The sequence below is a fragment of the Xenia sp. Carnegie-2017 genome, unplaced genomic scaffold (genome assembly GCF_021976095.1).
Source record: "Xenia sp. Carnegie-2017 unplaced genomic scaffold, XeniaSp_v1 HiC_scaffold_13, whole genome shotgun sequence".
Lineage (NCBI taxonomy): Eukaryota > Metazoa > Cnidaria > Anthozoa > Malacalcyonacea > Xeniidae > Xenia > Xenia sp. Carnegie-2017.
Window position 1 is genome coordinate 7,862,874 of NW_025813436.1, and position 15,209 is coordinate 7,878,082.

Genomic DNA, 15,209 nt, shown 5'->3' on the forward strand with positions numbered 1-15,209 from the left:
TCCAACGCATTTACTGAAATCATCCCCACTTCCCAGCTAACAGCTTGGTCAGAGATTTTTGTGACATAGCTACGAGTTGAGGTTGTTCTTACGCTCAATTCAAATCGCTGATATCAAATCTGCAGAAACCATGCAAACATGACTTGCCTCAAGCTCAGAAACTAAAGTTTCTTCTGACAACACCTTCTTTGCGATAGTTTAGTTTGGGAGTAGAATTTCCAAGATATGAATGGATATGATAGATTGTAGTTTTAAGATGTTTCATATTTTTGTTGTTTTCAATGATCCCGATGATCTACTTAAACATGCAACGCAGTCAGATCGTACGTCGTTCGGATAAACATTTAAATTTACAAAAAAATGGGCTGATTACCCTATTGACACAGCAAATATTTTGTATTGGAACGAAAGAAACGCAAACTTTGGTAGAGAACAAAAAATGAAAGACGGCAGAGTGTTAACAAAAATTTCATTAAGTAGACGAAAAACGAAAACGAATAGCAGCCATATATAAATAATATGAAAAAATTATTAAGTACGTACGAGTTGACCAGTCACCTTTCATTAACAATGAAAAATGAAATGACCAAAGTAACGTCATGACTTGCATAAAAATAAATTTTGATATCCGCTAGACTTCATTCAATTCAAAATTTCTATATTGCTTCATTAAGACCTTCATTAATAGCTGGCTTTCACTCGTGCGTTTTGTCAAAATATTTAACATTTGTGAAAACTTAGTTTTACGGAAATTTTTAACGGTTGAATTTGAAAAGGTGCCATACTGATAAACATTATGCATAACTTAAGTCGCAAGTTGGAATCTTCAATAAGAACGCTTGTTTCTTGGTGCTTCTGTCTGACTTAGTCGTTCATTCACTGTCCAATTAGTAGGCCTACAGATATAGCTATAAATGACAGCATAAGGAATGAATAAAAACAGAAATTAAATATATTGAAAAGAACAAAACTTTTATAAATGATATCCAAGCGTTGTCTAGGTCAGTTTGATCCTGGCGGCTTAGTCGGTCTCTTCGTTTAGAATTTAATTTGTCCAAATATTCATTGAATCTTGCTGTCATATCTTGCTAAAGTTAAGGTTAGAAGAGGGTTTAAGGGCGTTTTGGTTGGAGTCACCAACATCTTAATTTTCATAGTCATAATATTTGCGTTATTTAATATACTGAATAAAGTTAATTACTTTAAGATTTGCGTAGTATCACAGAAAAATGGTCAACAGTCATTTGCATTTTACATATACTAACGAAAGGAGACTGGGAGAGCATAGTTCTTTTGTTTTGCAACAATACCTTTTTGTTTTTAAAAAGTAGAGTTGATATCCGGTTATTTGTTCAAGTACGAACAATGAATGTTAAACATGTGGAACAAATACATATAATGACATGCTTAACACCATGTATAAAGATGCCATTCACTTCAAGTGCTGAAACATTAAGCCACGAAGCAAGATAAAGTTGTCGCCTTCAACTGTCATTGATGACAATTTACCGAAAACACCTCATTTGATTTCAGATGGAAGTGTAACTTGCATGGTAATGGCTGATAATTTGGGCATAATTCGCTCTACAGCAAGAGGCCTTTTCCAATATTTATGAGAAAATTCTGTTGATAAGATACCGCGCAGAGAGGAGAAACCAAGTCAAGTGAGTTTGGAATACTATGAGTATCACATCCAAAATGTTGATAGCAGCTGAAAAAAAGGAATTTGAGCAAGAAAAACCCTTTTGAAATGTGTTACACACTTACTTGTTTCGATATCATTAGTTACTTTAACGTAGTAGTAAGAAAGATAGCTAAATACTGTCTTTTACTGAAGAAGTAAGTATGAGTTACATGCAATAATAAACTAGCCTTGTAAAATGAAAGCGTTTATTGTAAGAGGCTTTGACCACGATGTTAAGCCTTTGATCGTGTGAAACTTGTTACATCGTTCAAACTCAACTGACTAAAGCTATTCGTGCAATGTAGGTGAATGTTTTACCATTTGGATAGTCAAACAGAAAACATTTTACAATATGCTTATTCTAAATATATCTGATTAAGAATTTAAAAACGCAAACTAACGTCATATGCAGAGTTATTCGTCATGAAATCTCATACATGTGTTTCATATTTTCTTATATTGTAGATCCCACAAGGATGGAGTTGTGAAAGTCCCTTTACCACCTGTGTCATTCTCTTCAAATACTCTTACTAGTTTGTCATTACTCATGTGTCATGGTGATTCATGGCCAAGAATGTTCATTTGTAGTTTGGATTCTCTGTTGATGTCAGTTGTTTGTTCATATAATGATGATGGGCCCCATTGTTATATGAACCCACCTAAAGGTGGTCAGCTGATACTCACTGAAGATCAACTCCGCATTAAGCATTCTTTGAGTGATGATATAACTGGGGTATTGAAGTGATCCCTTTTCCTTCGCTTGAAGTTACCATAAGAGTGCATCGTCGAAATGGCACACGAATGGAAAAACACGATTCATGTCTTGTGGTTTGTAAGTTGAGAAGATAAGTGTCATAATTAACTTGCATGAGTAACTGCACGAGAAAGTTTAAAAAGGATCCTGATGGTCTATTTTTATAATTTGAACCTAAATGATGAAAAACATCCAAATTAAAATAATGTTAGTAAAAGATATCATTTGCTGTGAGAAAATAGCTGGCTTTCACTCGCTACGTTTTACGAATTTTATTTAATGTTTATAAAGAAAATTGCAATGCTGCAAGTAGGGTACATTGAATTCCTAAGATAAAAATGTTTACACTAATTTGAACTATACACACGTAAAAACTGTGCGGTGAAAAAAAAAAGGAAGAGACCAAGTCGCCTGGATCAGACTGACCTGGACAACGCTTGGAAATCGGGTATTAAAGTTTTGTTCTTTTCAATATAGTTTTGTTATTGATCGTTCATTATGCTGACATTTATAACGTGTTTTTTATAGAGTAGCTATGTCTTTAGGCCTACTAACTGGACAATGAATGAACGACCAAGTCGGACAGAAGCACCCAGAAGCACAATTTTCACCATTACAGCACATTTTCAAATTCAATCGTTAAAAATTTCCGTAAAACTAAGTTTTCACAAATGTTAAATATTTTGACAAAACGCACAAGTGAAAGCCAGCTATTAATGAAGGTCTCAATGAAGCAACATAAACATTTTTAATCGAATGAAATCTAGTAGACATCAAAAATGATTTTTATGCAAGTCATGACGTTACTTTGGTCATTTCATTTTTCATTGTTAATGAAAGGTGAATGGTCAAGACGTACGTACTTAACAATTTTTTCATATGATTTATATATGGCTGCTATTCGTTTTCGTTTTTCGTCTATTTAATGAAATTTTTGCTAACGCTCTGCCCTCTTTCATTTTTTGTTCTCTACCAAAGTTTGCGTTTCTTTTGTTCCAACACAAAATGTTTGCTGTGTCAATAGGATAGTCAGCCCATTTTTTTGTAAATTTAAATTTTTTATCCGAACGACGTACGATCTGACTGCGTTGCATGTTTAAGTAGATCATCGGGATCATTGAAAACAACAAAAATATGAAACATCTTAAAACTACGAAAAATTTAAGGAAATTTTTCTAAATTTTCGATCTTTTCTTTTATTGGAGGGTTTTTTACCGGATCCACCGGTTTTCCCTCCCATTTCGTTTTGGTTTGGAAAAAAAACAGTGTCCACATTTGGGGCCAAGCGATGTCATTTGTCATAACATTATTTATTGTAGCTATCATGAATATTCAGGTTTCTTTTTCATTTCTTGGCCTTTGGGTGTATCTCCCGAAACACTGCATTTATTAAATACAACAGCATACATTTAAAAAAATTGGTACGCAGTTCGTACATGTTGATAACCTGCAAGTATGTAGCTACTGAATGAAGTACATTTAATCAACATAGTTATAATAAGATTATATGTTTAATATTACTTACGTCAAACTTGTTCAAGATTTGAAAATGCTCTTTACTTATGACCAAGTAATTTCCTTACCCTGGAATCGAAAAATTACCAAGTAACTGCAACTGCTGAAATCTTGATACTACAATCGTTGAAGATCGAAGGTGCAGAATTCCAGAATATCTCAAACATTTTCTTGTCTTATTAAGAAAAAAGCCTACACCGAAGAAAGTCATTAAAATGATTGATGCATCTCCGCAAGGTGACAACGAGCACGTAACGTTAGACCACTTGACCAAATTCTTAAGTCTCTTGGAAGGAACGTCATTGCATTTCTTCAGTCAGTTGCTACTGAAGCCAGTGTGTTTCTGCTAGAAATGAAGTAGAAGATCACATTCACCGACTTAAAACATTTAGCCCGTCGTCCTGTTGCGTGAACTTGTGGTCCTTTACTTGAAGCTCTAAGCACCTGTCAGTGCTACAATGAATTAGTTAAAGAATTTTCTTCATTCTTTGCGAGAAAAGTTCATGGACGTTCGATATTGTCTAGTGGGGACGTTAAAGTCATATATTCGCATCTAAATATTATATGACATTGCAATATTATATTTGTTGTTTGTGGTGAAATCCATAATATACAGTTGAAGCAATTATTTTACCAGCTGATTGTTTCTTTAATTGTATTATGTAGAAACTATAAACATCTGCTTTAGTTGAGCATTCAGTCTGGGTTTTTTTGACAACAGCCACGTAGGATTTTTTCATTACTTCCTTAACAATATGTAACTATATCAGTATCTAAGACTAGTATCCCGAAGGAGCGAGTTCAAATCTCGTCCAAGTCACATGTTTTTCATGTGCATATTAAAAAAACCGTGTTAGGATTAATATATTATGTATATGTAACTATTGTAACGTATAAGAGGAGTGCTTGTAGTTTTGTTTTGATAATTCCTGTATCTAATCTGATCTAATCCTAACTAGATACCGCTGATCACATTGATCTTCAGTTGTAGTCACTGGAGTCACACATGTACATGGCATTTGATGGGATAGTGGTCATCACTTATTAACATAAGATGCAGTTAAATGACAGATCTTTTCTTGGACAAAGTGCGTAAAATATCTTAATTTAGTGCAGAGCTATGAAGCATGAGGTTTCGGAGACGCCATTTGAGTAGTTTCATAAAAAAATCTCTTGTCGTGTGCGTTGTGTTTGGTTTGCTCAAGATATGGAAATTAATTATGGAATCTACTCAAACGAATGAACTGAGTAGATCGAACGAATACATAGCCTTTCCTGTTCAAATCTGCAGTCCTGTGAAAGTAGAAGAGAACAGAACCTTTCTTTCTGAGGGATGTCCGTTTGCCAATAAATCAGCCGTAGTTAGGCATCGTGTGCTAATTTTATCATCAAGACCGTTGTCTTTTGCGCATGATTTAGTGACTATTTTAGAAAGTCATCGGATGTCGTATGGAATTCATAATCTGAACAGTGAATCAATCGATGCTTTACCTTCTTTGACTGATCAAAATAGGAAATTATGCGGTTGTAGTGTTCACGAGTTTTACTGATTATTTTGAACTAAGCCCTTGGAGGAAAAGGATCATTGATGGATATTGTAGGGATTATGGTGTTGGAATGGTTTTATTCAATGACGTCAAGGTTGCTCCACCACTTATCCCCTCCAGAGATTATTTTCCTTTTGAAATTTATTCTGGCCAATGCAATTCAACTTGTATCATGTTTCTGCCAATGCTTCCATGTTGAGACTTGTTACTGGAAATAATATGTTGGATTTTGAGGAGTCGCACATGTCCAGTGGAGAAAAATGGTCAATATTTTTAAGACAAAATGCACGCTTGCATGAACATTTTGAGATTGTAGCTACCTCTAGCTTTCATTCTACAATACCTATAGACAATTCTATGTATTCACCAAATCTGAAGTTCCCTGTTGTGCTTCATGATTTGGGACAACTAGACAAAATTCAGAGAATATATTTTGGTGCTGGTTTGTCATTTTGGCCTCATAAATTGCTATTTCTTGATGCTCTTGGCTATATGTCTTCTGGCAAACTGGCCAAGTCTTTAGATCGATGGATTCAAGTAGACATTGATGATATATTTGTGGGTAGAAGTGGGATAAGAATGAAGGCAGATGATGTTCAGGTATTTTAATGAGCTTTAATAATACATAGTTCTTTGATATTAGATATATGTTTTGGCTTTTAGATACTTAATTTAGAAAACTAACCATGCCCCACCCACCCCTGGTTCATGACTTTTTAATGCAGAATTTAAAAGATATGTATTAGTACCATCATAAAGTTGATGAATAGCCATATAAATAGTAAAATGTTCAGGCATTATAATCCTGGATGTGTAAACGTTGAACTGCCACTTCTTCATAATAAATTTTTATACGTGAAGCTCTGTCTTTCTAATGATTTCTTCCATTTCTGGTAGCTACACTTCTCATATTTGATGAAGGTCCTTCATCCAACGCTGTAAAATGCTTTAATTCCCAGGCTTTGGTAAGTGCTCAAAAATCACTTCAAAAGATGGTGCCTGGATTTCAATTTAATCTTGGCTTCTCTGGTAAATACTTTAAAAATGGTAATGAAGAGGAGAATGCAGGAGATGAAGAATTGATTAAAAATGCCCACAAATTCAGATGGTTTTGTCACACATGGGCTCACAAGCAGCCACATAAAGTTAATACTCTTGATGAGATGAAAAGTCTCATTAACCTAAACATGGAGTTTGCAAAGGTAAAGCAAAATCATCAAATCATACATGTTGTTACACTTGAGGAAAAATTTCACAAACTTTGTATAAGTTATTGCTTTTTATACCATTTTGTGCTTTTTCATTACATTTCTTTTGAAAGTTTGCTAAATATTTTGTTTTGTCTTACATTATATCTATCTTGCAAGATTTTTATCACCTTTTCTAAGAAAAAACGACTAGTTTGACATCATTTGCTTTCAACTCATAATAATGTTTTCTTAACGCCAACATGCAATGTGCTTTCTGTTTTCTTAATAAAAGATTTTTTAATGACGTATTGTTTTTTATCATCCAATAGAAACATAAGATACCCGTCGACAATGCTTACTCAATTTCACCCCATCACTCAGGAGTGTATCCTGTTCATGAAATACTTTATGAAGTATGGGGTAAGACCATTGGTGTACAAGTGACCTCCACAGAAGAATATCCCCATCTTAAGCCAGCATGGCGACGGCGAGGATTCATACATCGTGATATTATGGTAAAAATAATCACCTTTCATTTATTTCACAGTTTTTCAGCATCCTAAATTTATTGAGAAATTGTACTTTTCACAAATCAAGGTTTTGCCTCGTCAAATGTGCGGTCTGTTTACGCATACTCTCCATTTGCATGCGTATCCAAGAGGAAAGGAAGTACTTTTGAAAAGCATATATGGAGGAGAGCTTTTCAACGCAATAGTGTCAAATCCTGTAAGTACAAAAAATTTTTTTCTCTTCAGCGAGGTGCACAAATTAGGCGACATTTACATACCTGTCATATATTGCTTCATCTTTTCCATACGAAAAAATTTTTTTATAAGTTTTAACGGAATACTCTGAACTGCTGTTTTAATTTATCTTGAAAAAACTTCAATTAGCTAACTCTTCCCCACACACACACGCTGGAAAAAAGACAAGCTACGTTTTTACCTTGCCAAATACACACCAGTAAAGAATACGTAGCTACTTTGTGTCAGCTACTGTATTTTCAATACAGCATGACATACATTCTACATTTTTATCATTCCTTCATAGATCAATATTTTTATGACTCATCTTTCGAACTACGGTAATGATCGTTTGGCCCTCTACACTTTCCACAATGTAATCAAGTTTATAAAATGTTGGACGACCCTTCGCGTTATGTCCTTGTCGCCGTTAGAACTTGGCAAGAAATACTTTGAATTGTTTCCTAGCGAGAGGCAACCTGTTTGGCACGTGAGTTCTTAACTTTCTGGTATGAATATATTTCATGTTTGATTACAAAATCATCATCATGGTTGTTCGTTGACTGTCATTTGAAATTCTGTTTATTCTTAAATGAAGCTCGTTTTTTTCTTGAACATGAAACATGTCTACCTCTATTAATACAAATAAGAGTTCGCGCTTTAGTGAATTTTGTATTCTGTATTATTGTGTGGTGTGATTGTGAATCGCTAAATCCAGGATGATTCGGGTTGAACTTCGACAAGATTTTTCTCACAGAACACAAAACAATAGCAAGAAATAGTGGAGGGCGAAAAATAATTTTAAATCATTTGCTTTAACTGCACACGAAGTCACGAACGAATTCATTAGAAATGTACATTGTTTATTATCAACAGTATCGTTTAAGTAAATGCAAATAACGAAATTTCCAAGAATTGCCACTTTTTAAAGAAAAGAATCCTATCCACTCCACTCATGTAAGTCCGTGAAAGTTAGAAGAAAGCAAAACTCTCGTTTTAGATGGCTATATCCTTTGGCAATATTTTTTCTCAACAGTCTATTGGGAGACTTTAAGAATACAACATGATTTCCGTCTAGAATCCTTGCAAAGATCCTCGCCATAGAGAGATTTGGCCTTCATGGAAGTCGTGCAGCAAATTGCCTTCTTTTCTTATCGTTGGTCCGCAGAAGACTGGAACGACCGCCCTGCACATGTTTCTCTCTGTCCATCCACAGTTACGTCATAACAAGAAAAATGAGATTTCTTTCGAGGAAACACAGTTTTTTTCGTCTGTCAATTACTTAAAAGGATTGGATTGGTAAATTACTTGATTCTTGAATGTCTTTAACTATTGTAGCTATAAATATTTTTTATTATGTTTTGTTTTGATTCACGTTCGTGGTCATACCTATTTTACTTGTTGGATATCTAGAGGTACATTTAGACATTCACCAATACCTTCTCTCTGGTTTGAGGAAATATCACTTACGTAATATTTCCCAGAATTACGTTAAATGTGCTTTCATTGTTTCAGGTACTTGGACAACTTTGATGATGTTCACGAAGACAATTCAACTTTGTTGTTTGAGAAAACAGCCAATTATTTCGACTCGAGGAAAACGCCATCAAGAGCGTTCGCGCTTTTACCTCAAGTTAAGATCCTTATTATCCTTAAAGATCCCGTAAAACGGGCGTACTCGTGGTTTCAGGTCGGTTTACTTTTCATCATTTACGGAATACTACATTTTTGAACCATGCATTAGCGGCATGCAAATCCAAGGGCAATACCTTGTACGTAAAATAACATCTTTATTCTCAAGCATATGCGTTCACATGATGATTTTACGGCAATCAACATCAATTTCTATGATCTCCTAACGTCTATACCTCATGCATATGCAATCGGCAATCAATATCAATTTCTATGATCTGCTAACGTCTAAACCAAGGCCATACCTTGTATGTAAAATAACATCTTTATTCTCAAGCATATGCGTTCACATGATGATTTTACGGCAATCAACATCAATTTCTATGATCTCCTAACGTCTAAAGATAATACCAGCTCCGCTGTGAAAAATTTAAAAGCTCGCTGTTTGACACCTGGACTTTATGCGGAGCATTTAGAAAGATGGATGCAGTATTATCCAGCTTCACAGGTAAAACGTCATGCATGAAGACAGTGACTACACTGCTATATGTTTAGCCAAAAACGTGAGATATTGACTAAATATAGAACATTATATTGAAGTTCTTGCGTTCAATTATAAGTACATTAATAACATTAATTATTAACTCGATAGATTTTAACAATTGATGGAGAGCAACTGTTATCTGACCCAGTCTCCTTGCTATTGGACGTACAGATGTTCATAGGAGTGACAAATGTACTTGATTACAGTAATATTTTAAAGTAAGTCTTATACAGAAGTCAAACATTGAAATTACGATTTAAGATAATGTAAATCTTTATACATTCATGCAGATACAATAATCGCAAAGGTTTTTTCTGCCTAACAAAGCATAAATACAACGGACACACTTGTTTGGGAACGTCAAAAGGACGCAGATATCCTCCAATGGCAGAAAAAGCTGAAAAACACCTTCGAGGGTTTTTTAAAGAACCAAACAGACGTCTCGCTGAAATTCTTCATAAAATACGTCAACCTTTACCTCTCTGGTTACGTTCTGACGTTTCATGAAACGCAAATATGGAAATATTGAATTGAATATTATGTTAATATATTTTATGTATTGTTTAAGAATAGATGAATATGTAATAGTGCTTATCGTTTTATGATTTCTTAAATACCACGTTTCAGGAATGCATTTCTCTAAAATCATCCTTCATTGTCAAAATTAAATAGTTCAAAAGAACAACTTTTTCTTCACAGTCATATATCTCTGACACAGTTTATCTTCAGCAGATAAATGAACTATAGAAAAAAAAACAAAAGAAATAGTTAATGGTACTACAAGGCATCATCGTAAGCAATCCCTTAACATTTGGGTAACAACAAACGATCTCGGTGTTGCCTACCCTGTTTTTGTGGCAAGATATACTCGCTAATCATCATCAAATGCTGGAGACCAACGTCCTAGAGCGTCCAATGACTGTTTTGCAAGGTTCGCCGCTTCATCATCGTTCTCAAGTGAATCTGAGGGATGGGAACTCATAGCCGCCTCTGTGGCAAACAATAAAAATAACATACATATATCAAACATAGTTGTTCAAAAAAATTAAAAAAACTACATTTTCATCCCATCGAAAAAAATCGATACCACATGATGCCGAGAGCCCACATATACGACCTGTACCTATTCAAATCATCCTTACTCAGAATGAAAACCGGAACTTGATGATACCCTTAATGAAAGTGGTACCTGATCTGGTCAAAGACTTGTTGTCAACAAAGTTTTTTCTGTCACTTTCATCCATAACAACAATGGACCAATAATGTGTCAATCAACAACAGCAATGTTTTAAAATAAAATGAAGGTTTGAAATGTTCTCGTTGATTACATCCACCTTTCAAAGTGAAGGTGCTAGAAGATTTTATATATTTATACTGCTTCCATAACATTAACATACACGTAAGCCTGCTGGGGTTGATTACATGATGACAAATTCTACACGATGAATAATATCAAGTATGCTTTCTTACCAGCACCGTCTGGGTTACTGTTTCTCACTTTAGCCAAGAATTCCTCGAAATCTTGCGTATCCAAATCATGACTGCGAGTAAAATAATATAAAAAAATGTTTGGAGTGTGTAAAAAAACGCCCAACGATGACAAATAAATTCTGACATCTCTAGATTTTTTTAGGTAGATGGGATTTTTTTGCTTTCTACGGACTGATGTCAGACTGAGTCCCTGTACTAAGAGGGTCTTTTATAGAAAAATCATTGTCGAGATTTTTTTATATTTTTAAATTGTTCAAAAAAACTCACTCGCTTATTTCGTCATCATCATCAGACAGCCATGACACAAACGCCGATTCGTCTAGTAACTTCTTTATATGTTCATCACTCTTTCTTGCCGTATTTCGATTTTCTCTTTTGGCTCTTTCTTGCCTCGCTACTCTGGCAGCCTCTCTTTTCGCCTCGTAAAATTCCTTCAGACCAAATAAAAATCCCAAAATGCAATCGTTACTGATAAAGTTAAAGAGCAATATTCAACTCATAAAAAGTAATCGTCAGATTTCAAGTTCTTGACGTATTGACTTGTTATATTAACCACACTCTGTAAAAATCAGCTCAAGCAAAAATGCCTGTGCACACGTAAGATACTGCCTACTATGATGTGATTGATTTACATTAAATGATCACTGTCCAGTGAAACTGAGCTTTTTATTTTTTGTCTCACTAACCTCTTCTTGTTTTCGAAGATCATCTTCATGTTGTTGCAACTGTAAAACATTAAATTTCATTTTGTAAAATACACAAATGTCAATAATCAAATATCAATAATCAATTCCATTGCAATCTGCAAGGAACGTAATCCAAATTTTCATTGAAATCTGGGTAATACATATGTTAGAAAATTTATATAATGTGCAATTTAACCTTTTGGTCGATTTGCATATTGACAATTTCCTGCTTCTGAACTAAATCACCATATCTCTTTTGTTTCATAAATGTTGCTTCTTCATCAGTAATAACTTTCCTATTGAATTTTAAATACAGGAGAACATTAACTTAAAATGGTGATGGAAATTTATTTTTAAGAGGGTAATATGTGATATAACTAGTGTGAGAAACTTGTGGGCCCTCAGTCAAAGGAGAATATCACTTATCTCTGAGAGAGTGTTCTCAAACAACAAAATAATGGTCTAGAATGTAGCATTTTCCAACATAACAGCAAACTTTACCTATCATTAAACTTGTAGGAATAATGATAAAAAACTTACTGTCTGGGTTTTGTTTGAATCTCATACTCATCCTACAAAAAAAATATGTGCAATTAGGATGTGAAAACGGTCCATATTTCATCCAAATTCAAATCAGTAGAAACAAAAATTAGATGGTCATCATAAACAAACATTGGTTAGCAATTTCTCCTTATTTCAAAGCTTGAAAAATAAAATCACATTTATCTTGGCAAAATTTGGGTTACAGAATGCTTTCATCTTACCTCACTTAGCAAATTATCAAACTACAAAAAAAAAGTAAAATATACATGAGGCAAATACTAATTAACAAAAATCATTGAACTTCATTGCTTAACAAGATTGAAAGCCACAGGCAATGTTTAACTTGCAAAGGTTTGCAATGTTTAACTTGCAATGGTAAAATTGCCATGGTAAACTTGCAAAATGCTTTATAAGCAGTAAAATCATGTTGTACCTCAATTCCGTCTCCTCTATCTCGAACATTGTATCTTGCCGATCTTATTTGACGACTTCTAAATTCAAGGAATGTAATATAAAATAAACTTAAAATAATCAGGTAACTTTGTGGTGATTCTTCAACTTCAAAAATATACCTTTCAACAAGGAGAAATGGCACTAGTAAGTACAGTCAAGTACATATATAATTGTGCTAACATGATGAATGAATTCACAAATTTTCAAATTATCCACGAATTGTGCTTTTTATATACACAAAATAACATTCAAAATTATGATATTGAAGATAGAAGTAAAAATAAATTAAATAATCCCATGTAAAAATCACATGACAGCGAGATTTGAATTTGCAAAGAGGAACAGTTTATTGACGTAAAAAATCATTTCTGTATCGTTAATTGAAATACGAATAGCAAATTATAATAGAGCAAGCTCAATGCTCCATAACTTTTGATTATCATAGAAATTTGCGATTCTATCATCCACCACATTAAAATACAAAACAATAACAAAAGTTAAAACAATGGTGAGAAGATTCAAGTAAAGATCAAACCTTTCAAAGTAATCAATAGGTCTTCTTATCTTCTGACACTCGGCCAGAAACCCACTCCAGCAACTACCCATCGACACTGACACTATCTTATCTTATCTAAATCAATCAGCTATGACAAATCCTAAATGTCGACGAGAAGTAATTGAAAAATGTCCAAGTGTCATATTGCACGAGTGTCATACATTATAATTTGTATTCATTTATATTCAATTCAACTATTTAAGCATCATTGTCATGCACAACTTCATGTAACAAAATAATAACTTAACAAATGTCAGTGTTTTCATAGAATGAAGAAGTGTAATTAGATAAATAGGGAAAACCTCTTCACAAACACAGAGAAAAACGTGGCTATCGAGATCGACCAACATTGTGCCGTGATGTTCTCAGGGCAAATGTTACAATGCAATGAGATAGATCATGCGTTGGAGACACTGGTGGGAAATAGAAGACGATATGGGAACATTCGGGACCGCATGTTGAACTTTTAGGCTATCTATTTGACGTAAAAAAATGAGTTTTTGTTCCAATGAAAAACGGAATAATGGTAAGGTTACTCCATAGCATAGAAACAGACTAGACAACTGTGAACATTTACACTGGATAATAAGACGACCTTGGTCGATATTTAAACCGTCGAGAAGACAACCTTAGACATTTAGTCCTTGTACAACAAGACAACTGTGAATCATTAAACAACCGTAGACAACAAGCAACTGTCAACAACCGTAGACAACACGACAACTGTGGTCCGTGGACAAGGCAACCATGGACAACAAGACAACTATGGACCACAAGATAACCGTGGACATTTAGACCGTAGGCAAAAGACAACCGTGGACATTTGGACCGTAGACAACAAGACAACTGTGGACTTTTAAACCGTGGATAACAACACAACCGTTGACATTTACACCGTGGGTAACAAGACGACTGTGGATAACAAGACAACTGTTGACATTTAGACCGTACTGGACAACAAGACAACCTTGGACAACAAGGTAACTGTGAACATTTAGACCGTACTGGACAACAAGACAACCTTGGACAACAAGGTAACTGTGAACATTTAGACCGTACTGGACAACAAGACAACTGTGGACAACAAGGTAACTGTGAACATTTAGAACGTACTGGACAACAAGACAACCTTGGACAACAAGGTAACTGGAACAACACAGATAACTGTGAACATTTAGAACGTACTGGACAACAAGACAACTGTGGACAACAAGGTAACTGTGAACATTTAGACCGTACTGGACAACAAGACAACCTTGGACAACAAGATAACTGTGAACATTTAGAACGTACTGGACAACAAGACAACCTTGGACAACAAGATAACTGTGAACATTTAGAACGTACTGGACAACAAGACAACTGTGGACAACAAGGTAACTGTGAACATTTAGAACGTACTGGACAACAAGACAACTGTGGACAACAAGGTAACTGTGAACATTTAGAACGTACTGGACAACAAGACAACTGTGGACAACAAGATAACTGTGAACATTTAGAACGTACTGGACAACAAGACAACTGTGGACAACAAGGTAACTGTGAACATTTAGAACGTACTGGACAACAAGACAACTGTGGACAACAAGGTAACTGTGAACATTTAGAACGTACTGGACAACAAGACAACTGTGGACAACAAGGTAACTGTGAACATTTAGAACGTACTGGACAACAAGACAACCTTGGACAACAAGATAACCGTGGACATTTAGACCGTACTGGACAACAAGACAACTGTGGACAACAAGCTAAGCGTGGACATTTAGACCGTGGACAAAAAGACAACTTAGACAACGGTGGACATTCAAATCGTGTGCAACAAGTTGTAGGCAACTAGGCGATAAACGGTTGTCTTCTTTGATAAC

At 34.7% G+C, this 15,209-nt stretch overlaps 3 protein-coding genes across 3 annotated transcripts; 2 read left to right on the top strand and 1 right to left on the bottom strand.

The window, feature by feature from the left end:
• Window positions 1-4,958: 4,958 nt before the first annotated feature.
• LOC124449311 (bifunctional heparan sulfate N-deacetylase/N-sulfotransferase 2-like) lies at window positions 4,959-10,199 on the top strand. The gene is made up of 10 exons (XM_047000248.1): window positions 4,959-6,100; window positions 6,460-6,702; window positions 7,020-7,205; window positions 7,288-7,416; window positions 7,741-7,923; window positions 8,512-8,732; window positions 8,949-9,123; window positions 9,403-9,573; window positions 9,718-9,827; window positions 9,900-10,199. Exons 1-10 carry the CDS (start codon window positions 5,654-5,656, stop codon window positions 10,114-10,116), a joined length of 2,082 nt encoding a protein of 693 aa, XP_046856204.1. The 5' UTR covers window positions 4,959-5,653; the 3' UTR covers window positions 10,117-10,199.
• LOC124449343 lies at window positions 9,642-13,568 on the bottom strand. Its single transcript, XM_047000275.1, has 10 exons — window positions 13,318-13,568; window positions 12,763-12,820; window positions 12,551-12,571; window positions 12,327-12,358; window positions 11,983-12,082; window positions 11,787-11,825; window positions 11,368-11,531; window positions 11,080-11,150; window positions 10,455-10,599; window positions 9,642-10,350 (listed from the first exon to the last, which is right to left on the bottom strand). Exons 1-9 carry the CDS (start codon window positions 13,386-13,388, stop codon window positions 10,481-10,483), a joined length of 675 nt encoding a protein of 224 aa, XP_046856231.1. The 5' UTR covers window positions 13,389-13,568; the 3' UTR covers window positions 9,642-10,350; window positions 10,455-10,480.
• Window positions 13,569-13,830: 262 nt separating this feature from the next.
• LOC124433337 (spore wall protein 2-like) lies at window positions 13,831-15,181 on the top strand. The gene is made up of 2 exons (XM_046983098.1): window positions 13,831-13,864; window positions 14,283-15,181. Exons 1-2 carry the CDS (start codon window positions 13,831-13,833, stop codon window positions 15,179-15,181), a joined length of 933 nt encoding a protein of 310 aa, XP_046839054.1.
• Window positions 15,182-15,209: the final 28 nt, after the last annotated feature.